The sequence below is a fragment of the Sphaerodactylus townsendi genome, linkage group LG13 (assembly GCF_021028975.2).
Source record: "Sphaerodactylus townsendi isolate TG3544 linkage group LG13, MPM_Stown_v2.3, whole genome shotgun sequence".
NCBI lineage: Eukaryota > Metazoa > Chordata > Lepidosauria > Squamata > Sphaerodactylidae > Sphaerodactylus > Sphaerodactylus townsendi.
The window spans coordinates 32,617,207-32,641,121 of NC_059437.1; the positions used below are offsets into that span (position 1 = coordinate 32,617,207).

Here is a 23,915-nt window from a genome sequence, read left to right on the forward strand (position 1 = left end):
CGCTTGGACAAGCAAGTTCTTCAGCGCCTCCTGAAGGGAAAGCCAGATGCCAAGAAGCCTGTCCTGCCCCATCACTGCAGGAGCCAGGAGAAGCCCTTGAATAGTTCCTGTAGCTGCAGCTGCCACAAGAACCACCATCGCCAGTGACAACAACAGGAGCATGCAGATGCATCCCCACGGCCCAGAGGCAACGCCCTCGGCCTCCTCCTTCTGTATGAGCTTAAAAACTGGAGCAGAGCTTGGCCTCAGATTTGTGGGCGAAGAGCATGTCTTCTGCCTGTGGTCCCTGTGCTCATGGCAGGCCCCCAAAAAAGCTTGGGCAGCATCCAGCAGTGTCTCCAAAAGACTAAGCCAGACATAAGACAGGTCAGAACAGAATTGAATACCTGGTGTCAAAATTCATGCGATGCTGGAGATTCATGATCAGATCTCCCAGTCGGTGATTTGGTCTCAGGTAACAACCATTGGGGGGGGGGGGGAGAGATGGAGCAAGACTAGTCTAGCACTAGTGACGTAGTTAGCTCTTTGCTCCAAAAAACTGTCCTTTCCAGTCTCCTTTAAGCCCTCATGGGGAGGGGGAGGGAACGCCAGATATCTGACTGTTTCCAAATTTGAGTTTGAAATCAGCTCCAAGGAGGTACAACAGCTCCAAAGAAAAAAAGCGGCAAAGAATTTTTAAAAGTTCCTCCCCAAACGCTGCTCACTCCTTACTGGAGCTGCTTTTTATAAAAAAAAAACAGGATCTGATCATCCATCCCAAATGTTGCAATTAAGATTGCTGGGCAGAGGCAAGCCTCCAGTGAATGACAGGCAGTCCCATAATGCAGGGTGTGGCTGCATTCAGTTCTAGTTATCCCAGTCGGAGGTTATCATAGAGCTGGAAAAGGAGTAGGAAAAGAATCCAGGGACTGACTCCTTCCTCTGCAGAAAAGATGAAACATGGGGGATGGGGGAGAGGGAAGTTGTGAGTTCCCACGAAAAAGTTCTTCACACAACAAAATTAACTTATAGAGTTCAGTGCTACAAGATGTGGTTTGTCAACCCATGGCTGACTCACAGCAACTCCATAGGATTTTCAAGCCAAGAGAAATTCAGAGGTGGTTTGCCATGACTTTCTTTTGCATAGCAGCCCTGGACTTTCTTGGTGGTTTCCCATCCACCAGGGCTGACCCAGCTTAGCTTCCAAGATCTGATAAGATTGGACTAGCCTGGGGAAAGGGATTGGACAAAGCCGTGCAGGATTACAGCTATTAGCTTTGATAGCAAAATGGAACCTCCATGTTCAGAAGCAGCATGCTGGAGGCACTAGGCGAGGATGGATGCCATCATGCTCTGTATATATGGGCTTCTTGCACAACCAGTACCTTGGCCATAGTGAGAAAGATGCTGGACTAGAATCTTGGTCAAGTCTAACATTAAAGCTCTCCTTGGGTTGTTGTGATGCCTGTTAGTGGCCCAATACAGCTGCCATCCATCCCTTCTGTGAGTTCAAACCGCTGATTATAGATACACATGTTCTTAGAACCCTCAGCCCCTTCCCCAACACTCTTGTTGTTACACTCAAGCACCTCCGTTCGTTCTGCAATTCAGCCTTAGCTAGCAGCAGAATCACCAGTTACTTCTGTGTATCTGACTACCTAAACACAAGACCACTGTCACACCCCAGTTCTCATCTTCCAAACTCTTCTCTGCAGATGTAAATACAGCATAGGAATTGTATAGCGTTTAAAACATAGCTTATTGTGGTATGGAACGGTAACTATAAAGTCTTATCCTTTGCTTAGCAGCTGGGGTCAAGTCAATGGACAAATTTTCGCCTTCCACTGACGTGTTTGGGGCTGATGTATAGGGCATCTTTTTCCTTGGTGTCTGCACTAGAAGCAGCTCTACCCCATACATCTCTGGAAACTACTGGTGTCAACTTGTACATAATAACAATTCTGACCTCACTCCTCGCCTCCCAAGGGAGAGAAGCAATCAGGGTAGGAACATTTCAAAAAGCACTTCTGTCCAAAGCCTGTTTGCTGACCTATTAAGGACTGTAACAGTGAACTGGACAACAGCTGCAGGGCACTAAATGAAGAGTACAATTGAAACAAGCAAATGGGAGCCATCACCAAGAATGCCTTTCTTCCTATTACATCTGGACAGAAAATTTTCTAGGCAAGAATTGCAGTCATGCCCACTACATGAGGCTGCATTTGAAAACCTCAGGAGCAGCAAGCAGAACAATACAGCAGCCACTGACCAACACAGACAAGTCCTTGTAAACATATCACACAATTGCTGAAATAGCAGCACTGGTTACAAGTTAAGATTTCAGATTCAGTGCAAAATTGTTGTAATCTTTAAAGCCCTTTGCAAACATTGTAACTTAGAGCCCACCTCTCTGAAAAGAGTCGGTTTTTTACCCTGAAAGCAGCTTACAATCATGTTCTCTTCCCCCCCCCCCCCCCACCACAGGAACCTTGTGAGACATGTGGAGCTGAGAGTTCTGAGAGAACTGTGACTAGCCCAAGGACACCCAGCAGGCTGCATGGGGAGGAGTAGGAAAAAACCAGATTAGAGTCCACCACTCATGCAGAGGAGTGGGGAAATGAAACCTGGTTCTCCAGATTAAAATTTGCTACTCTTAACCACTATACCATGCTAGCTGATATCTCCTGGCCTGAATTTCTACACATAGTTAATGCTACTCATCAAGTACTCTTGATTATACTCCTCCGCTGCTAGAGTTCCTTTGGTCTCTGTTTAATCTCCTCTGTTACACCAGTTCTCTGAACAGCTTTGTACAAGGATATAAGATCTCACATCGCTGTTATGGACATGTGCAAAAGTTTTCTTTAGTTTTTTTTCTTTTGGCAGGGGAAGCTCTACAGGTGTGAGAATTTAAAATTTGGTAGCAGGCAATCATTACTGAGTATTCTGTTGCTCATTTCAACATCAGTTTGTAGAATTTTCTGTATATTTTGCTGATCCTTTTCAGAAAAGCAGAGTAGAAATAAAACAAATACAGTAGCAGTGACGACTCAAGGCAATACTAAGATGAACAGCCTGTAACACACCTTGGGAACACAGAGTAATACAAGTATAAAGCTAAAGTATTCACACACACCCCTGTACATATTTCCAGTGCTATGGAAACTGAAGTTCCTGGTAACAAAATTTATTGTCATGATTGAAGACAAGAAGTTTATAAATGTACTCTAGCAACTTGTTGATAAAATAGCAAATATTTCCTCTTTGTAGTTTATCATTGTTTGGAACTAAGCAGACATTTGGGAAAGGCTTTGCTGCCTATAAGACCAGGATTGAATCCTAGCCCCGGTAGGAGACCTTCCTCAAAGCAGTTCTGGAAGGTCCGCAGCATATCCCAACATTGTCCTGTGGACCAGCAGCCGACGTTAAGAGAAAAGAACAAGATTGCGGTGGAAAGCAGCACACTCATTTCAAAGCCCACAAAACAGACACCCACAATGTTAGAGTCTCCTGGGAACAGAGAAGTCCTTCCGCTGGTGCTCTCTCCCCCTTGACTACTCAGCGCATCAATAGGCTGTGCTTTGGCCCATCCACCCGCTCCAGCTTCTCAAAGTGCTTCCTGGCATTGCGAATGTTGATCAGTGTGGCTGCAGAAGCTGAGAAAGAGAAGAGACAGGATATGAGTGACAGCATCAGATTCAGAAGGTGCAAAAGGGGACTCTCTGCACTGGTGCAGAGAAGGACAACTGAACTAGGGAGACTGGAATAGCAAGCGAGGCGTAACAGCACCTCTGCCTCAAAGAAACTAAGGCAATCTGGCAATGCTGCTTGCTCAGTCGGTACTCAGCACCAAGCCCCCTCCCCACACCATTCAGCTAGCATGACTTGTAGCTACCACCACTGCTACAGTGTAGAATCTCTGCTCTTTGAAACATACGTATGGAAGGATCTGACATGACAACCATCACGTAAGTGTTTGATGTAAAGATATCGATGAAGGCTGCAAAGTTGGAGTTCCTGACCTCCATGCTCTGGAAAGAGGCAGCCAGTTTGCTGGTGGGAAAGGAGACAGAAATAACATTTATTAGCATAATGGCGCCGTTTGGTGCTCCAAAACAAAACTCTTTTCAAAACAACCTCCATCAAAATAAAACACTCTCTCACCTGCAGCTCAACTTGAATTGTTTAATAATGTTGCTGATTTTCTCAAATCTGTGGATGTCACGCTGTTCTTTACACTGATAGTGGGAAATGACCTATTGGAAGAGACATTTGCTATAAGTAGGAACAGAATCAGCAGCACCACAGCTCAAGCCAGAGATTCTATGAGAACTCCAAGAACTCAGCTAATGGAAGGAGACCAATAAAACTATTGTTTTCAGGTCTTTTTGGGTGCTGCATCCATGAGCAAAAGAAAAAACAGTGGTTCAATCCTGGGAGAACAGAAGTTATATCCTGCCATGAGCCCTTCTTGGACAAAACCTTATCCGTAAAATATAAATAATGGAGCAACTATATCTGGGTTCTTAGGAGGATGAACCATCAGTTTTTGTGTGAAAAGCTAATTGCTTTTTCCTCAGCAATAGTCCTATTACTTCTACTCCTCATTGAGACTGGAAAAAGGAAAGTATTGAGCAAGTTCCTAAACCCAGGTCAGTGATGTAAAGGCTTCCAAAAACCATGCGTAACAAAGCTGACAGAACCTAAGGTATTCCGCTCTCTCTCACCAGGAACGTGGCTCTTTCAAACAGAAGAACTTCATCAGCTTCTATGATCTGAGCAAAGTTCCTGAGATTCGTCTCCAGTTGTTGGACATTGGGAATCAGCTGGTAGACTATACTGGACCAAGCCTGCTCAGAGAGAAGACATAACAGAACTCCATAGCCAGTTTTTCAACGTTACTTTAGCGCTGTGGGGTGAACCTACAGAAAAATGTGCTGCTGTACAAGAGAGAACCTTAGGAACATCCAGTCGGAAGGTTCACTCTGCCTCTTCTTTACAATACATCTGGGTAAATAAGAGGGAAAAGCCCAGATGAACACAGGGGGCAGACACAGTAGTACAAACCTTGTAAAGAGTTTCATCCCAGATGGATGTTCTAAAGCAGGCACACTCCAAAGGACGGGATAGACGTTTCAAGTCTTCTTCTCTCTCTTTGAAAATCTAAAGAACGAAAATCAGACAGTCTCTGATGAGGACATAGTTTTTTTGCTGTTTTAAGTGTGATTCGCCTTCTATGATAGAAAGGCTTGTGAACCCCAAAGAGTCCAAATTCTCTACCAATGACACTCCATTTAGGAAGTTAAATGTCCATAATTCCATTGTTATACAACTGTTTCTAAGCCTTGAGTTTGGAAAGCCCATAGGATTTTGGCTACGGTCTGAAATAGCAATTGGCAAGAAAGAAGTACACATCTAATACTGGATTTTACACAGGTACCGAATAAAGCTACGGCCTTTTCCTTTGCCAAGTTTGGTCACTGCTGACCAAGAACATCTTTAATACTATGTCTTGTTCCTAGGAGCTCTTGAATGATTTTTAATAGCTGCTGTTCCAATAGCTATCTTTTGAAAGGAGAGAGAAAGTTTCCCAAAGTTAAGAATCAAGCCAGAAGTTAAAGAGGGGGAAAAGAGGAATTCACTTTGGGGGGAAATGCATCCTCAGCATCACTTTGGGCGTCTCAAGCCTCACCAGATCACGCTGGTCCTCCTGAACTAAGTCCATCTTATGCACAAGACAAAAGATTTTGGCATCTGATGAGTTCTGCAGAATGGCTTCCAAACATGACTGGTAATAGTGCATGTCCTTCTCAAGCTCCCGGCTCTCCACATCAAAGACGTAGATCAGAACCTCCACGTTACGAAAGATGTTATCACGCTGGCTAGTGAAATAATTCTCCATGAAGGTGTCCTGTCTGGAGGGGGGAAGAAAGTAATTGAGTCCAGTGCAACCACTATGAAAACCTTTGTTTCTCCGGTATTAAATGTGCTTGTCTTGCCATATCCCTCACATTTCTAAAAAAAAGAGCCTGGTTTCCTTCTCCAATTCATCCTGCTCCTGATATCAATACAATAATATTCAAGGCTATCCATTCAAAAGTATTTCAATATGCATGTTTTCTGACCTTATTAAAAGTTTCCCATAACAGCCCTCTAAAGAAAATAAACTCTGCTGCCATCACACTCTGGCCAGCCTTCCAAATATTTTGAAGCATGCAAATGAGAAATACCTACCCTCCACAGTCCCATAAGTTTAACACCAAGTTGCCCAGAAACCGAACATGAGAATGCTCCACATCAACTGAAAAACAAGGCAGGAGAAATGTGATCATTGTACTGCAGGTGAGGAACAAAGATCAGCAGCACCATCGACTTAGTCACAGAACAGCAAGTTAGTGCTCACACACAAACAAGCCTGATACAGCCTTGACTGGCCTACACTTGATATTATCCGGCACCCATACAAAAGACTCCCCAGAAACAAGTGCTATCACTATTATGATTTGATTTGACTTTTAGTTTATATACTGCCCTCCCCTGAAGGGCTCCCTCCCTATCAAAGCAGACAGCTTTTTTTTTGGCCTGTCCACCCACTTCAGATTCCTGCCATATCGCAGCTATTGTTACGGAAAGAGTGTGATGCTGTCAGATTCCAAACTCCCAACAGAGGAACCCCAACAAACCATGAAGCTCCACGACAGTGCCCTGGTGCCATTTGCTGTGGCTCAGAATAATCTCTCACGAATGCATAAAGCTGCCTCATATAGGATCAGACTAAAGTGGGTGTGGTCTACTCTGACTACCCACAGCTCAGATCTTTCACATTACTTGCTACTTGATTCAGGGATGCCAGAAATTATATGTAATACCTGCTGCAAGTAAAGCACTGAGCCACATTCGCACCAAACCTCCTTTCAGAAAGGAGGCCAGTACACTAACCAGAGCAGAACCAAAGGTTCTCATGCTACTAAAGAGCAGACAGAACTTAAACAACCTTCAGTGCATGGAGAAATATTCAGGTTGATCCCCTAGAACATCTCTCTGTAAGCCCCACTGTAGAAACCTGGGGCAACTGTGTTCCACAAAAGGACATCCCTGACTAATCTAGTAGGCCATACTGGCATAACAGCAATATCCTATGCTAGGGAATGGCTAGATTTAACACAAATAAAAGAGAATTAAGCAACAGAGTTCAGTGGAACCAGTTTTCAGACATTCTTCACTCCTTTTGCTGAGGGGGAGGTCAAACATCCCGAGGCCCCCTATCCAGACTGCACTGGCTCTGGGCTCCCTATCCCTATCCCTTGGCAACAAACACTCTTAAGTGCTACCTACTTAGGGAACTCTGCAAAACAAACTAATTTGCCTCTGTTTGTAGAAAACAGAAGAGAACTGAATTTTTAAAATGGCACAGAAAAGCCTCAAAGGCTCAATAAAGAAAACTTCTTACTGGTAGCTCCGAGGCGTCGGGTATCCCGTGCAATGTAGTTTGCAAAAATAATGGATCGCATGCTGGTCTTGCCAGACCCACTTTTTCCCATCAACAGCACCTGATAACAAACGTAATTATTTCTAATAGCTCTTTGATGAAGATAAAGTCATTGATAATGCCCCCATCAGCTGTTGTTTGCTTGGTTGGGAAAGGACTCCAAAATGTTTGCCCTAGTTATATACTGCATCAATTTCCTGCTTACACAAACATACAACAGTAGATTTACCCTAGAACTGTGGTTCCCAATCTTTTTTCACTTGCATATCCCTTGGCAACTCATTTCCCTAAAACTGTACCCTCATATTAGCAAACCTATTATGTAATTTTTTGCATAACCACTCTGGCATAGCCAACCACTCTGGTGCATACTCTTTGGGGTACACATACCCCAGGTTGTGAACTATTGCCCTAGAAGACACAAAGCTCAGCATTTTGTAGGCAAACATCCTTCTGCTTCAGCCAAAATCAAGCTTCAGACCCAAGTCTTACCTTCTTCTTCATGGCTGTGTTCGGCATCCCACACCTGCAAACACAGATGAAGAGATTATGGACAGGGTGTTGGCTAGCTGTTCCAAATGCCTCACTCACAAATGCTTCTCTTCTGAAGCTACACCCAGCCATAAGAATTCCAGCAAGAAAGACAGTTTTTTCGCCAGTGGGGAACACACTGCCTTAGGTCCTTCAAGGTATGCAAGTCCTTCATTATCACCCCAAGCAAGAAAACCTCTGCAGCAAGAAGTATCTAAGTGTAACAGTGAATCTTTCAGGATACCCTTTTCGGTAGATGTGACATAAGGCCACTCTTGGGCACACAAGGAGGCAGATCTCCTACACTGTACCCTAAACCAGGATTTTGTGCCAAAGCTTATTATGAAAGGCTTGCCCTATTTAGTAGCAAAGCTTTTTCCTTCCCTAGCAAGGGCTACTTTTTGTCAATACACTGAGATGCTTCTAAACAAGCAAGACGCTCAGTTAGCTTTAAAAGGAATTCAATAAATTCACAGAAAATGGGTCTACGAGTGACTATTAGTCATGAGGACTAAAAAAGCCAACTTATTCAGGGCAAGTACAGAGGCATGCTTTGACTCATGTAACGTGCTTGTAGGCTTTGTAAGGGCATCTAGTTAGCCACAACAGGACACAAGCTGCTGGACTAGATTGACCACTGGTCTGATCCTGCATAGCAGCTCTTATGTTCACATTCCATGCATATATTGGCACAGGCAGGATTCCATATAGATATAAAACAAGGAACTGACTTGTATTTAGGATCCCCACTAGGGCCACTTCCGCACATGCAGAATAGTGCACTTTCAACTTTCAATGCACTTTGCAGCTGGATTTTATTGTGTGGGATAGCAAAATCCACTTATAAACAATTGTGAAAGTGGATTGAAAGTGCATTATTCTGCATGTGCAGAAGGGGCCTAGGTATCTTCTACAACAGTTTGTTAACTCTAATACAGAAGTGCCTTCGATGCAAGAATTCTTTAAGGTGTGAAGCAAATGACCCTCGTTTAAATCCTGCAACATTTGGAGTTGTACTCCCACCGCATTTTCCCTGTGCTGTGTTAAACTTTCAGCACCGCGTCTGCTTCCAATGTTAAAACCGTTCCTGAGCAGTTGCGGAACCAGTACGGAGAGGCTGACATAGCCAGACGAGGCTTTTATTTCACAGACAGCTCCAGGCAGCCTTGAACCCCCGGAACCTTTTCCTCTCCCTCCATTCTTCCTTGTGGGGGAAACCCACAGAAGCGGAGAGGGCAGGTAGGTGAACCTGGGGCACCCCAATGCTGCCCCCAGCAGACTCCCTCAGCCGTCCCTGCCAGTCCCCCTCACCTCTGTTCTAATCCGACCCGGCGAAAGAGTTGGGCAGCAGTGGCGTGGTGTGGAGGGCGATCTCCGCTCCCTCCTCCGCATGCAGGCCTCCAGGCCCCGGCCTCGCGTAATCCACTCACCCAGCGCAGGTGTTGCCGACTTCAGCTTCGACGCTCAGGACAACCCAACCCCACAAGAGTGTCTCGGGACTATCACGTGACCAAACTCCGAGCCAGCCCCTCCTCCTCTTCCCTAGCTAGTCCTCCACTACTGTCAGGTGACCAGCGCCGTCTCAACCATAAAGATTGATTCGCCTAGAATGGCGATCACTGCCGCCCTTAGCAAAGCCAGGCGCTCCATTTCTCTTGTGGGCACATTTCAAACTACATACTGGAGATCTGGGAGCCCTGACCTGGGTAGGCCAGAACTAGCCTGATTTCATTAGATCTCCAGGATCGGCCCTGCCTAATATTTGGATGTGACACTTCCAAGGAATGCCAGGGTCATGATGTGGAGGCAGCCTCAGGCAGGTGATGGCAAACCAGCTGCGAACGTCTTCGGGCTCTCCATAAACCTGCTGTAACAGGACAGCAAAAAAGCCCCCTCCTTTCTTCCTTTCTTCCTTTCTTTTTTGCTGTGCAGTTGCAGCTGGTTTATGGAGATCCCCGGTAGACGCCGATTAGGGAAGTGGGAAGGAGACGGCAGGTAGGGGAAAGTTTTGATTCCTTCCCTTCGCACGGTTCTCTCTCTTTTCCGTTGCTGACATGAAGCAAGTAGGCAGGATAAGTATTCCCAATGACTTCATCTCCATGCCAGGAAAAGCTTTACGTGGAGTGTTTTCTAAGATATCCTGCGTGCAAAACCGAAGATGTAGAACAAGCAAAAAAGCTGGTATTATCAGGTATTGCTGTGAAACGAAAAGTAGTTGCCTTCTCAGCTACGACTCAACGTGAGCACAGAAAGCAACCCCGCTTGTACTGGTCACGCCTGCCACTCAAGTCGAGCGTTTGCCACGCGCTGTTCTGTGTCCGATTTCTTCTGTCCAGTCTTATTCGAATATTTCCACGGAGCAGTCCGATCTAGTGCACAGCGACTGATTTCATTAAATTAGGCATACCTTACTGTGCACATCCACTAGAATTAGGCATACCTTACTGTGCAAATCCACTAGAATTATTTTCTGCTTGCTTCCCCTGATTTCATGCTTTCACTGACCTTTACAATCTGTAACTACAGCTTTTCCATAAACATATTTAAAAAATGAAGAACAAGGACCCTAAAAAACAGATTGTCACAACGGCCTCCCATATGGTCTAGCGGTTAGGATTCCTGGTTTTCACCCAGGCGGCCCGGGTTCGACTCCCGGTATGGGAAGTTAATGTTTTTTCCCCTCCAATCCTTATTGTACAAAGTTCATTTTAAATCTCACTTGCATACTTTTCAATCAATTACCAATCTTTTTTAAAAACTAGAATTGGTAAAAATTTAGACGCTCAAAAATACGCATACGCTTTCCAAAACACAGGTTACAGCAGCGGTTGTAACAGCTTTTTACCACCAGGAGGTGCTGATGCACTGTTTGCTAGAGAGACGTTTCCCTTACACAGCTCCTTTGAAAAAACATGCGCCTTATAAATATTGAGATGCATGTCTCTATATTTCCTTGCAGCTCTCAACGCATTTTTTAGCCCGTCTCCCTCTGGTATGTAGGTTTGAAAAAGATAAAGGCAACTCAGTGCAATCTTAACACCTCTTTCTTGGGAGTAGGTCCCATTGAATACACCTGAGTAGGATTCCTTTCTAGATGTGCTGGGACTGTCTGGCTTTTGAATGCACGTAAAGGCAAGAATTCCCATTCCAATATTCCTGCGTGTTTTCACTGTACTTAGGATTGGAGCCGTCGACGTGGCAATCAATGGATTCAGAAAACTAGCGCGACGTTCACACCATCAATAGGGAAAGGTCTGAAAAGCACTTGAAGTGGCACACACGAATTAGAGAAGATGCAGCTCTTATTCATAAGCAGCAGCAGGAGTGGGATCTTTGAGCCACTGAGCCACTGAGGAGTGGGATCGGTCTCTGAGCCGCTGAGGAGTGGGATCGATCTCTGCGCAGAACCCCAGTTTAGCCGAACTGGGATGGTTGCAGCAGTTGGTTCGTTCTATACATTTAAGAGCATAAGAAGAGCCCTGGTGGATCAGATCAGCAGTCCGTCCATCTAAACCAGCTTCCTGTCGCACTCAGGGGCTAACCAGTTCCTCTGGAAGGTTGACAACAAGGGACAGAAGACAACTTGATGTGCCACTGGTATTCAGAGGTTTACTGCCTCTGAAGATGGAGATTCGTCTCAGCTGTCAAGGCTAGTAGCAGCTCATGGACCTATTCCCTAGGATCCGTCCAACCTGCCCTTAAAAACCGTCTGAAAGCGAATCCCGCATTTAATCACATTTATTTGCCAAAACCAGATACAGTCATACATGAATGAAGAAGTCACCAAACGGCGATTGATATCTGGAGATAAATATATAGGGCAGCTCAAGGCGGCAAAGGCCCTTCCCTCCAACGCTAATCAGCAGGTTTGGAAAAGGTGCATTCTGCATGTACTTAGGAGCGCTATCGCCTGTTGTTAGGGTGCCGAGTTAAGCGTTACCCCTGGCAATCACGCTGGAGACTTTGTGGATTTCATTAACGTACAGGCCTGCCCAAATGCAATAAACGTCCCCAGGCCGTTTGCTAAGAAATTGCTCAGCCCAGCCGCAAAACCGCCGTCCAACAACTCCGCTTCTTTCCTGCCTTCCTTGGAGCTGTGAATCTGCACGCGCTTTGCAAGATGACAGATCCCAGACAAGCCCCGCCCACAGCGTCCGGCGATTGGCTGAGCCGGTCGCGGAAGGGGGCGAGGCCTCCGGGACAAAAGTGGCCGCGCGACTCAGGGCTGGTCCAGAGCAAGGAACCGCGGAAGGTTGGCCGGGGTCAGCGCGTGCAGCATGGACGGAGACGTCGCCAGCAAGGCCGGTCAGTGGCACCGCCCGCGCACAGCTAGGCACGGGTTCAGGTGGCGGGACTTTTCTTTTACGGTGAATGCTGCTGATCCCCTGCGGGGCTTGCAGGCGTGCAGTTGGGGATGTGCAGCCTGCATGGGGCTGCATGGGGGGGGCGGGGGCCGGGGGGGTCAGATTTCGTGGAAACCTGCTGGGTCTTCCTGGCTGCTCCCCAGAGATCTTGCGGCACCTGCAAGACGCAAAATAATTCTCCGTCTTAGCAGAGGACAGGAGAACATCGAAGTTACAAAATTCGGTCTGGGTGTCAAGGGGGCGTGGGATAGTGAAGCGGGAGTCTCTTGATGGCCTCACCCTTTGAAGAGTGAATAGGTAAAAAGGAAGGCCAGGAGAGGGAACTGCAGCGGGCCTTCCGCGTGCCCCTTCGGGTTCTGTTCCCGCGGAGTGCCGCTGACTCGGCTGCTGCCAATTTCTCTGGCTCCTCCATCCGCTCACCGGAGAATCGGCCCTGCGGAAGAGAACCACTTCTCCCGGCTACCAGGGGCGGCACCTCTGGGTGGTCGCGCTCTCCCTCCAACTAGGGGAAGCAAAAGAACTGGCGGATCGACCAAGATCTGCCCCTGGGCCGCTTCCCCCGAAAGACTGGCATGGGGCATATCCAGGTGCGGGTCTGCCCTGGCCACAGGAGCAAGTTTGACTCCTGTACGTGGGGGCTCCCTGCACTGTCACGTGTGAATAGAGGTGCGAGAATCCCTCTGGCCTCGCTCCTTTTTATGCGGGTCTCCTGCTGTGGCTGTGCGACGCGTTGAAGGAGGGGAGCGTTGGAAGAGGCGACCCTCCTGCCACCGGCTCCGTCCCGCCGGGCTGGGCGTCCAGACCCGCGCACGTCCACGTGTCACACAACCCCCGGGCAGGAAGCGGCGCGGAAAGCCCCTCGGGCCTGGGAGTGCCGCCTCTTCCCCCCTGCGCAGAGCGCTACGCCGGAGAAGACAGAGACTGGCCGGGACCCTCTTCGAAGGCGCGGCCCTGGACCTCAGGGAGCCCGGCCGCCCCTCTGGCTGCCGACTGACCGCTCTCCCCTTCGGCCGCCTGCCAACCTGTGGCCAGCCCTCCGGGAACGGGTGCGCCTTGGCCCGAACCTTCCTCTGGGCAAAGGGTGAGGGGGGCAGAGGCCGGCTGACTGGTGCCCTGCCCACCTCCCCTCTGGCCTATCTGGCTTGCCTCTACCCATAAACTGAAAGTGGGCTTTGCAATGAACCCGGATCAGATCTAGGCGGCTGCTTCCCGACCCTGCCCTCGACTTGCTGTAGGTCAGCAGTCCCCCAGCCAGCGTGGTCCCTGGGGTTACCCAACTGCTCTCTGCTGCTGTCATCCTGGGGCTGGCTTTTCTTGTGGCGAGTGGGAGAAGCCCAGGAGGGAGGTCTGCAAGGTGTACCAGTTTGGTTAATGGTAGAAGGCTAACATTTTGTGATTGGGCCCAGCCCTCCTGGCAGCCATTTTAATGTGGCCACCTGCATAGTAGCTGCAGGTTCAGCAAGGCTGGGGAATCCTGTTCTGGGTGCCTGGTTAGGTGACTTGCTCCTCCAGCTTTATTGACCTCTGGAGTTTGAAGTGAGTTGTTCACCTGGCTTGCATTCCAATGGGTCTGGCTCCCTGGAGCTGCACAAGTCACTGGAACAGATCCCCAGCAGGAGACCCAAACACTTCACCCTGGATATTGTTCTGACTTGACCTAGCAGAGTTAGAGCAGTCTGTGGTGCGATGTGTTCTCGCACAGATGATGTCCAGCACCTTTCAGGCTTGCTTCGACTTTGCTTTGAAGTCGGTGTGTGCGGGAACTCCAGGGGGGACAAATGGGACTGGGCAGCTTAGCTCATGGTTGTGTTTCCAAGAGAGGTCAAATAGATGCCTGTGGGAAGCTCACAAGCAGGGCAGGAAATTCCAGTGAGGTAGAGCTGTGAAATGTGTCACAGTGAAAGAGACCCTAAATTATGTTTTGTGACTCCTCTTAGAGTCTGACGCTTAAAGGGCAGAAGTTTTTTTGGGTTGGAGCTCGTTTTGTTTTGTTGTCTGCAATCATGTCTGCATCATACTTAAAAGAGGTTTTTTTGTATTTGGGGAAATGTGCTTTAAGCATTCATTTGCTGGTGCAGGTTGCTTCTGAAGCATTCTTAGCCACAAAGTAAAGAAGGGGACCTATGGAGGGCTTCCCTACCTGCACCCCCCATGCCACCGCTCCATATGATTTCAAAGTCTTTGTAGCAAAGGTGTGTAGAGTTGAGGCTTGCTGATCAAAGCAAAAATATGACTTACAAATCACAAATGAAAATCATACAGAATAAAATAAAGCCTGCAATAACCACCCCACCCCCACTTCTAAGAGACCTGAATTTTTATTAGTGTTTTATTTAGTTAAAATAAGATAAGACAGACAGAAATACACAAGTACAAAAAGCAGCAAAAGCAATGGTAATAATAATAACAAAAGGAACAAAAAATCCAAGTATACAATAATATAATCATAAAACACTACAAATCACATCACCTTTACAATTAAAATTCCATAAAATATGCAAACTAACCCAAACACAAAACAATAAGACAAAATAGCCCGACAAAGAGAAACATGAGGCTTCCCATCTTGCCTGACTGAGCCAGAATTATTCCTCGAGTTATCTGGGCTCTCACAGTAAATTTAAATCAAAATCTAGGTAGGCCTCCTCCTCCTCCTCCTCCTTATTATTATTATTATTATTATTATTATTATTATTATTATTATTATTATTATTATTATTATTATTATTAATTCAATTTCTATACTGCCTGATCCCCAAAGGGCTCCGGGCGATGAACAACATAATATATAAACAATAAGCAGGTCCAATACAAACATAGGCTCCGTCAATAAAACATCTTAAAATACATAAAAACAGCGGCTAACAATTAGCAAATTAAACAAGAGGCGTCCAGGCTCAATTTAAAAACTCACCCCAAGAAGGGGGGGATGGCAGGCCCCTCAATATGAGGAGCTCTGTTGTACCCTCCCCGCTTTAGTAATAATATACATTGTTATATAACTCAGTCCAAATGTTGTCAAGCCGTGACACCTGCACTGAAAGCTCTGGTGAACAGCGTCCATGTGCTCAGCCCATCTGTTTGCCGTCTTCAGGGCTGCCCACCAGCGACCTGGATGACTTTCTGCTGGAGTTCGACCAGGTGGTGCAGGACTTCGGCAAGAGGGGACCTTCACAGTATGAGCAGCATTTGGAGGAGCTGAAGAGGAGGACCCTGCCCAGCCTGTATGACAGCGGCATCGATGACTCAGAGAGTGAGTGAGAGACCTGAGCCAGTTCTGTGGGTGGCTGGGAAAAGACAGGCTGTTTCTTTCCTGCTGCTCACCATCCTCTGGCTTTGTGGGGGTGTCCTTGGGTAGCTCGAAGGTCTCTAAAAGAATCTGCAATTATGGTTAGGGCTGTTCCCACTCTCTTGCGCCAGCTCTCGATATCGCTGAGGCAGAAGAGTTGAGCCTCCCTCAGGCATGTTGCTGCCTGCTGCAAATTCAGTTGCTGCCGCCTGGTTATCTGCTGGGTGCACATGCATAGGCTAGGATATTATTAACGCCTGTCATTTCATTACTTCTTGCCCCTTCATAACACATCTCTTCCACCTCGCCCCCTCCCACTCTCAGCGTCTTGTCTGCCTTGCAGTTAACCCAAATGGCAAGCTAGGCGGGCAGACAGGCTATAGTTCCTGGTGCTGCAAAGCCTTTTGCATGCTTTCGGTGCCAGGGGGACGTATGGAGTCAAATGTCCTCGGGCTGCAGCCATTTAGTCACGTAGGGGTGGAAAATCACTCCCCACACTCCTCCTCCTTCCCCCTGGGTCCATACACTGACTTCAACACCTGGTGCAAAAAAAGTTGTTTAGTTGTGGTGGTGGAGGGCAGCCACCCATTGGGAGGGGGGCAGAAAACTCAGATATTGCACTGGGCTACATTTTCCCTAGATACGCTTCTGGTACTGATTGAATGGTAACCTTAAGCAATAGCAGTGCATTTGCCATCAAGGTGTCAGCAGGTGGGTGAAGGGACCATACTTCACTGGCTGCAGTTTGGGAATGACAGGCCATCCGTCACACAAAGAGTCCGGTGCCACTGAGACTTAATGTTCTTCTTCCTGCAGGCCACAGCACGTCTCCTGGAAGCAGCTTGAACACCAGTGAGGAAGATCTCAACACACCCACATCCTGCTCCACTGGTAAGGCCAGGAGGCCAGCGTGTACAGCAAAGGGCAGTGCTAGAAGCCAGCCTAAAAAGTGCAATTTCCAAAGGTCTCGGGAGCAGCTTTCTACCATGGCAGAGAGGGGGTGGACTCCTGTGCCATCTTTCGGTAGCTCTGGCTATATTTCTGTGTCCTGGGAAATGTTCCACAGTGCCTACATGAAAGCCAACCATGCAGTTAGGTCTGGCCTAGCTGTTTCTGTGCTGTTCGCCCCTAAACCTATTTCCTTGCCACTTTAATGGGACCAAAGACATTCCTTTTTTGTCTTAAACATGTACTAGTGGTGGTGGAAAGTTCTTCCAAATCACAACTGACTAATGATAACCCTGTAAAGTTTTAAAGGCAAGAGACGTTTGGAGGTGGTTTTCTATTATCTGCCTCCTCATGGGCTGAGAGAGTTCTGAGAGAACTGGGACTGGCCCAGGGTCACCCATCAGGCTTCATGTGGAAGAGTGTGGATTCAAACCCATTTCTCCAGATTATACTCCACCACTCTTAACGTCTGTGCAATGTTATTCTCTCAGACATGTATTGCAAAGGCAAAATATGCAGATTTTCCTCTTCCACCTCAAGCCTTGCATTTCAGATTTGAAATTCTGCAAACTCACTGACTTCATGTAGGATTGGTAGAGGAGAGGGAATGTGGAAAGCTGACCAAGCTGTTCTCCTTTGTGTTCTAGCCAAACTTGGAGATACCCGAGAGCTGGAGGACTTCATTGCAGATCTGGACAGAGTACTGGAAGGTATATAATTTGTTTTTAATTATTTGACAGGTTTTGAGGAGCTTTGCATAAAACCCGGCATGCCTGGTTTGCTTTCATCATACTTTGCATTTCAGTAATGCAACACAATCTTTACTGAAAGGAACTCTGTTCCCTTGTGGTCCGCCATCTGCCCTGCTTTTGCCTTCTGCTGTTAATGTTGGCATTTGTGTGGGCAATTGCAATTTCTGGCATCTTGTGAACCCGCTGTGAAGTACAGTGATGCAAGCTTTTAATATGCAAGCTTTCCTCGTGAAATGAAAACTAGGAGGTTTTATGACTTGGAAGGCTGCTCTGAATGCCAAAGACCTGCAAAGCAAGCTTGTACTTTAAAGAACACAGAGATATCGCACTTATTCTGTTTGTGTATCTATATAGATATACATAACTTTTTGTTGTGGTTGTTTTGCAGAGATGTGAATGACCGTGTCCTCTTTTCCTGGCTGGTGTACTTTCCTGTTGCACCTTTGTCCTGTGTGGGCAGAAGGAAAGGGATTCTCCTGGTCTGCTGTAGTATCAAGCACCCAGCCTTGAAGAACCAGTGAACTTCATCTCATCAGACTTCAGGTGTCTCTTCCAATAACCAGTCCCAATTGCAACTACTCTTCAACAGAAAAAGTCAATTTTGTAATCAGGCTGGCTTGTCATTTTGACTGTCTTCAAACCCAGCAGTGAAAGCAGGAAGATGATGGAGCTGTTTACCCCTTTGATCAGCTTGGGGGGAGGGTGTATTTTTTAATCTGCATAATTTTTAAATTGAACTGGCCCATGACAATGAACAACGTTAATTTCGACTAATACTTGGGGAAAGTTACAAATTCAAAGAAGGCTGTGCAGGAAGGGGAAGGCAAATGCCAGCTTTCTTCGGAGGAGACTCTGGGGCATCATCTCATCAAGTATGGAGATTGTTCATTTGCCCAACTTCCCTCCGCAAACCCTAAAAGTTTCTGAAACCAATTCCACAACCACTTAAAATTGGGTAGGGTTTAAAGCATACATGAAACTCTTTTGTGCTGGGTCTTCTTCATTGTCTACAGAGGGAATCGATTTGTGCGCCTGGAAGAATAGTTCTTGTATTTATTTGGTTCCTCTTGAAAGTAATGGAGAAAGATGATAGAAGCAGTGTATACCTCTTGGTGGCCCATGTTTGTTTATTGCTGAATGAGGATAAAGGCTTTTTTGTCTGTAGTACATTCCACTGTAAATATTGTAAACTAGCGAAGTTATCTCTCTCCAGTCTTATTTGCATCTAAAGTTTATTTAAATAAAGAACACTCTTGCAAACTTGTGCCTGGCTTCTATCCTGAGGGCTGCAAAGGGCCAAAAACATTGGCTTTTGACAGTGGATCAAACTGCATGTTATATTTAGCATGTGGTCTCATTATGGATTTGCAGCAGGAGGCCAACTCCATTCGGAAGCACCACAGGGGCACCATTCTAGTCAGGCCTGCAGTGTGGGGCAAAGAGGGGATCCTGCCTTCTATGCTGGACTATTTTCTTGGCTCTGGGAGGCTTTTATTGGGGTGCAAGGCCATTTTGTATTGGAAGAATGGCAAGAATGGAGCCCTTCCTTCCTCACACTGTGTGCTCAATCCAAATTGGAGCTCTGCAGCATTTCCATATTGAGTTGAGAAACTTGCAGCTTTTGCTTGGCTGCAGATCACCCTGGCAATCACCAATAGAATGTAACATGTCACTTGGATCACAAAGAATTTCCCTGGGGTTGTTCTGTGCTTTGCAGGGAATGCTGAGGATCTCTTCCAGCCCTGCCTGCAGCCTGAAATCCAGAGGTGACAGTGGTTGAATCAGAGTACTTTATTTATTAGTTCCTATACAATCTGTTGTGGGTGGATTAGCAGAATGACTCTTACTGCTACATATTATTGTGTTTATAAAACATACAATTTGCTGTGCTGCAGATGTTCAAACGGTGCATGGTCAAGTAACAATGAAGAACACAAATAAAAACAAAATGGGGCAGGCATAGAGGAGGGCTTTACTTTTTTTAAAAAAAGACGTGCTTAAATGCTGCCAAAGAGACGTCCCGGAAGGCCTCCACAGGAGATGGTTTCAAAGTGGGGACTCCACCCACCCCTCCCTTCCTTGACTTTAACTTCAAGCCAAGAAAAGAGCCCAGCATAGAGGGTCTGAAGACACAAGTGCAGAGTCTCCACTCAAGGTGTATCTTCAGTGAGTCTCACAGCAAGTGTTGGTATGCTGTCTCTTCTCCCCCATGTCTCGTTGCTGGCTGACTTGACCCTGGTTCTTCTGCTGGAAGTGCCCAAAACTGGATGGCACTCTTGGTGCATAAACCTCAAGCAGAAGAAGCGTTTGGGTTTATACCCTGCTTTTCTCAATCATAAGGAGTCTCAAAGCAGCTTACACATTCTTTCCCTTCCTGTCCCCACAACATACCTTATGAGGTAGGTGGGGCTGAGAGTTCTGAGAGAACTGTGACTAGCCCAAGAGCACCCAGCAGGCTTTATGTGGAGGAGTGGGGAAACAAACCCAGTTCACCAGAGAAGAGTCCAGTGCTCATGTGGAGGAGTGAGGAATCAAACTGGGTTCTCCAGACTAGAGTCCTGCTCCTGACCACCCTACTACACTGGTTCTCTCACTACACCAGGCATCTCCTCTCTCTTACACAGTTGTTGCACTGAGGGCAGCAAGCTGCAGTCCCAGATCATGCCAGGTTTTCTGATTTTATTAGTTCTGATTAACAAAATGTTTTGGACGTGAGAGTTTAGATAGTGCTTAGACCAGAGGTGGGATCCAGCAGGTTCTCACCGGTTCCCGAGAGTGGGTTACTAATTATTTGTGTGTGCCGGGAGGGGGTTACTAACTGGGTCTGCTTTTCCGTTAGAAATTCCATTCGGTCCAAAAATTATAAAGTCCTGTTGTTTCCTATGTGGCTGGTTAGCGAAGGTAGAAAACGGGATAATTCTCTCTGTTGGGCTGTTTTAAAAACATGTTTTAGAAATATGGTAAAGTTCCTTGTTTAAGGAAAGTATCCTTCTTTTGATTTCTAGAAACAAAATTAAGTATTTGAAAGTATCCAGTATTTGACAGGCAGTCAGTTACAGGAGAAGTAGTTGTTTCTGTTGGCAGTAGACGATAGGACTCACTATCATGAGTTTAAATTATAGACAGAAAGATACCAGCTGGAAATTAGGAACTTTTTTTTTACAGTAAGAGTTTTTTTCAGTAACAGAGAAATTATTAATGCCCCGCCCCTGGAATACCCGGCCACGCCCCCATTGTGCCCTGCCCAGCCCCATTGGCGCTACGCCACTGTTTGAATCCCACCCCCATGGGAACCTGTTACTAAAATGTTTGGATCCCACCACTGGCTTAGACTTGTGCTTGGGTTGAAATGTTAGTGCTTAGACTTCTGTCGGCTGAAATGAAGTGAGGCTGTCAGGACTTTGGATGGGACGGACACAGAGTTACCAACTCTGGCTTAGCAAATCCCTAGAGATTTGGAGACAGAGCTTGGGAACAGCAGAATTGGGGGACAAAAGGATACTCAGCCGGGATGTGTGGGTGTGGAGTTCACCCTCCAAAATGGCCATTTTCTCCAAAGGAGCTGATCTCTGTAGTCTGGAGATCAGTTTTAATTCTATGACAACTCTGATCCCTCCCTGGAAGCTGCCACTGGGGCATCCTGGACAGAAGGGCTGGAGAAAGAAAGGTCCAGCTAGATAACAATGTGGCTGTGAAGGTCCAAGAGAGTCAGCAAGCCCAGCAGTGCTCATGGTGCAACACGGAGGAGGAGCAACACACTTGGGAGACCAAGCAGAGAGTCAGCAGTGTAGTATCTATTTAGATATTATTTGTATAGAAATGAATACACTGCTTTCCTCCCCAGTGAGAACTAAAGTGGATTACAAGTTTGTTCCCACTACTTTACAACAACCCTGTGAGGTAGGGCAGGATTTGAGAAGAGTGGCATAGCCAAGGTCATCCAGGAGGGATGCCAATCTCCAGCGTTGTATAGTGGTTACGAGCAGGTGCACTCTAATTTGGAGAACCGGGTTTGATTCCCCGCTCTGCCACTTGAGCTGTGGAAGCTTATCTGGTGAACTAGATCAACTAGATCAACTAGATCAACACATGCCAGCTGGGTGACCTTTGACTAGTCACAGTTCTTCGGAGCTCTCTCAGCCCCACCCACCTCACAGAGTGTTTGTTGTGAGGGGGGAACGGAAAGGAGTTTGTAAGCCCCTTTAAGTCTCCTTACAGGAGAGAAAGGGGGGATATAAATCCAACTCTTCTCCATCTTCTCCAAATAGTGACTAAAGATCTCCTGAGATTAAAATTGATCTCCAAGAGATCACCTGGATAAAATGGCTGCTTTGGAAAGTCGGCTGTATGGCATCATACTCCACTGAAGTCCCGCTCACCCCCAAATCCTATCCTCTCTAGACTCCAACCCCCCCCCCCCCAAAATCTTTAGATATTTCCCAACCTGAAGTTGATGGTCCTATCATCCTGCCAGCAGTGAGGTTCATGGGGGATTTGAACCCACCTGTCCCAGATTTTAGTCTGACCCTGACTGCCCCAACATGAAGACACGGCAGTAGAGCGGCGGTGGCAAATGAGGCTGGGTGCACATGCCTGAAATCTAAACGGGGAGAAGCAGTGCATTCTAAAAGCAGGTCAGGAAGGGGCCTTTCCCTGCTGGGCCCCGAAGCATGCCTGTTCAGCAGAGCCAGTGAGGTTAGCCACTTCCTCCCTCCGCCACCATGGATGATGTCCTGCTTTCCACAAGGCATCTGCTGTGCACGTGAAGCGCAACGTGAGAGGAGCCATCGCCAAGCAACCACCAACATAACTCTGAAACCCCAAACCTGGCAAGGCTTGTACTTTCGCTGAGTGTTACTCACAGCACAGAAAGAGGGGGGGTAGCACCCACGGGGGGCGGGGGTGAGCTTTAGCCTGCGGAGTCACAGTTTGGTGTGATTGATTGCAAGGAAACAATGAAGGTGCCTATACATGGGACCCATTCACGGGTTAAAAAAAAAAACTTGGGGCCACCTTCAGATCAGATACCTTCCTATGTTCAGCCTGCCCTGAGTGCTTCCCTTTCCAGAACTGAGATGGGGAACAGTTTATTTACTACACTTCAGCTCAGAGCACCCTTCATCCATGCACGCTTCACTCCCTCCTCCACTTAATTCTTGCAACAACCCTTTGAAGTGGGTGCAACTAGGAGGGAGGGACAGCCTCCCAAACTTCATGGCAGAAGGTGGATTTGAACCTGTTTGGTCAAACGCTCTAATCACCACACTTCTGCTGGGATGACTGCCAGCCATGTGTCTCTAACAGCAGTGTCAGCAAGGGGTCCTCCGTGGCAGCTGTGTGTTTGTAGTACTGTTAGGACATAGGTGTCAAACTCGCGGCCCTCCAGATGTTATGGACTACAGTGCCCATCATCCCCTGCCAGCATGATGAGCATGGTGCTGGCAGGGGGATGATGGGAATTGTAGTCCATAACATCTGGAGGGCCGCGAGTTTGACACCTGTGTATTAGGAAGTGCAAAAACCTGAAGCTGCCGCCCTATACTGAATCAGACTATTGATCCATTGAGGTCAATGTTTTCTACTCAGACTGGCAGTGGCTGTCTGGGGTGTCAGGGGAAGGTCTTTCACATCGCCTGAACCACCTGACCTAACCCTTTTAGTTGAAGATGATGGGGATGGAACCTGGGACCTTCTGCAAGGCAAGCAGACGCTCTACCACTGAGCCACAGCCTTTCTTAAAGGCAGGAGGCTTGTAGGTCGGCATAAATGACCATACTGGGGTACCTGGAAGAACTCAAAAGAGGTCAGAATTCTAGGTATTCCTTTGCACTGCTCCCTTTTGTTGTTTCAGCCATCTTGCATGAGAGACCTGGCTCAGGTCGGGCCTTGGTTCTGGAAGCAGCGGCTGAGCACATGCAGCCATTCTTCAATTCTGCTACGCCAGCCTCCAAAAACTCTGGGCTATTGGCCATGCTGCTGCTTCCCTAGTGCCCAGTCTCCATTATAACCCTTGTATGCATGTAGGGGAGAGGAGAAGGAGAGAGACAACATGCGTGCCCCAACAGCCTGTGATTGCTCAGTGCAGAACTTGGCTGTTGGGTGGAACACCATCAATGTTTTTTTCCCTGTATGTTGTTGTATGCCTGTTTCTAGCCTCATTGTCATCTTGGTTTATTCTCCTGTGCCATGTAAGTGTGACAGGAAGGAAGTGGTTGCCTGTGAGCTTGCCTGCATTTTTCCTCTGACAGGCTTCTGTGCCTAACATGCAGGAGTTCAGCAGCAGATACTTTTTTAAAAAAACTGCCTTTGCACCACCTGGTCTCCCAGGAGGTATCACCAACTGAATGCCTGCTGTGGAGCAGCTGCAAACAGGGACCCCCTCCAGGGAATAAAAATGGCACCCCCACTCATGAGGAATGAACCTGGAGACAACACAGTGCCCCAGACAGTAGAGAACGCTGAAAAGTAACTGGTCTGTGTGGAGTGAACTTGCCAATGTGCCCCAGACAGTACAGAATCTACCCAGTAAAACACTGGCTTGTGGAAGCAATTCATTTGTCATT

General features: G+C 47.1%; 2 protein-coding genes and 1 non-coding gene across 5 annotated transcripts; 2 read left to right on the forward strand and 1 right to left on the reverse strand.

Annotated features, from left to right (window-relative positions):
* Window positions 1-3,150: 3,150 nt before the first annotated feature.
* On the reverse strand, window positions 3,151-9,546 carry LOC125443118 (ras-related GTP-binding protein A). 2 transcript variants are annotated; one of them, XM_048515033.1, is made up of 10 exons: window positions 9,311-9,546; window positions 7,961-7,994; window positions 7,430-7,529; window positions 6,214-6,280; window positions 5,672-5,894; window positions 5,047-5,142; window positions 4,707-4,829; window positions 4,144-4,235; window positions 3,917-4,032; window positions 3,151-3,635 (listed from the first exon to the last, which is right to left on the reverse strand). In XM_048515033.1, the coding sequence occupies exons 2-10, from the start codon at window positions 7,985-7,987 to the stop codon at window positions 3,538-3,540; spliced, it is 942 nt and encodes a 313-aa protein (XP_048370990.1). In that variant the 5' UTR covers window positions 7,988-7,994; window positions 9,311-9,546; the 3' UTR covers window positions 3,151-3,537. The 2 variants fall into 2 exon arrangements, with proteins under 2 accessions (XP_048370990.1, XP_048370992.1); XM_048515035.1 differs by having other exon boundaries at window positions 9,430-9,541.
* Window positions 9,547-10,591: 1,045 nt separating this feature from the next.
* TRNAE-UUC lies at window positions 10,592-10,663 on the forward strand. The gene has a single exon. It is a non-coding gene; the product is annotated as a tRNA-Glu (tRNA).
* A 1,526-nt stretch (window positions 10,664-12,189) lies between these two features.
* Window positions 12,190-18,612, forward strand: LOC125442793 (regulator of cell cycle RGCC-like). 2 transcript variants are annotated; one of them, XM_048514500.1, is made up of 5 exons: window positions 12,190-12,304; window positions 15,458-15,616; window positions 16,469-16,543; window positions 17,248-17,310; window positions 17,741-18,612. In XM_048514500.1, the coding sequence occupies exons 1-5, from the start codon at window positions 12,277-12,279 to the stop codon at window positions 17,746-17,748; spliced, it is 333 nt and encodes a 110-aa protein (XP_048370457.1). In that variant the 5' UTR covers window positions 12,190-12,276; the 3' UTR covers window positions 17,749-18,612. The 2 variants fall into 2 exon arrangements, with proteins under 2 accessions (XP_048370457.1, XP_048370458.1); XM_048514501.1 differs by lacking the exon at window positions 17,741-18,612 and having other exon boundaries at window positions 17,248-17,318.
* The last annotated feature ends 5,303 nt before the right edge of the window (window positions 18,613-23,915 follow it).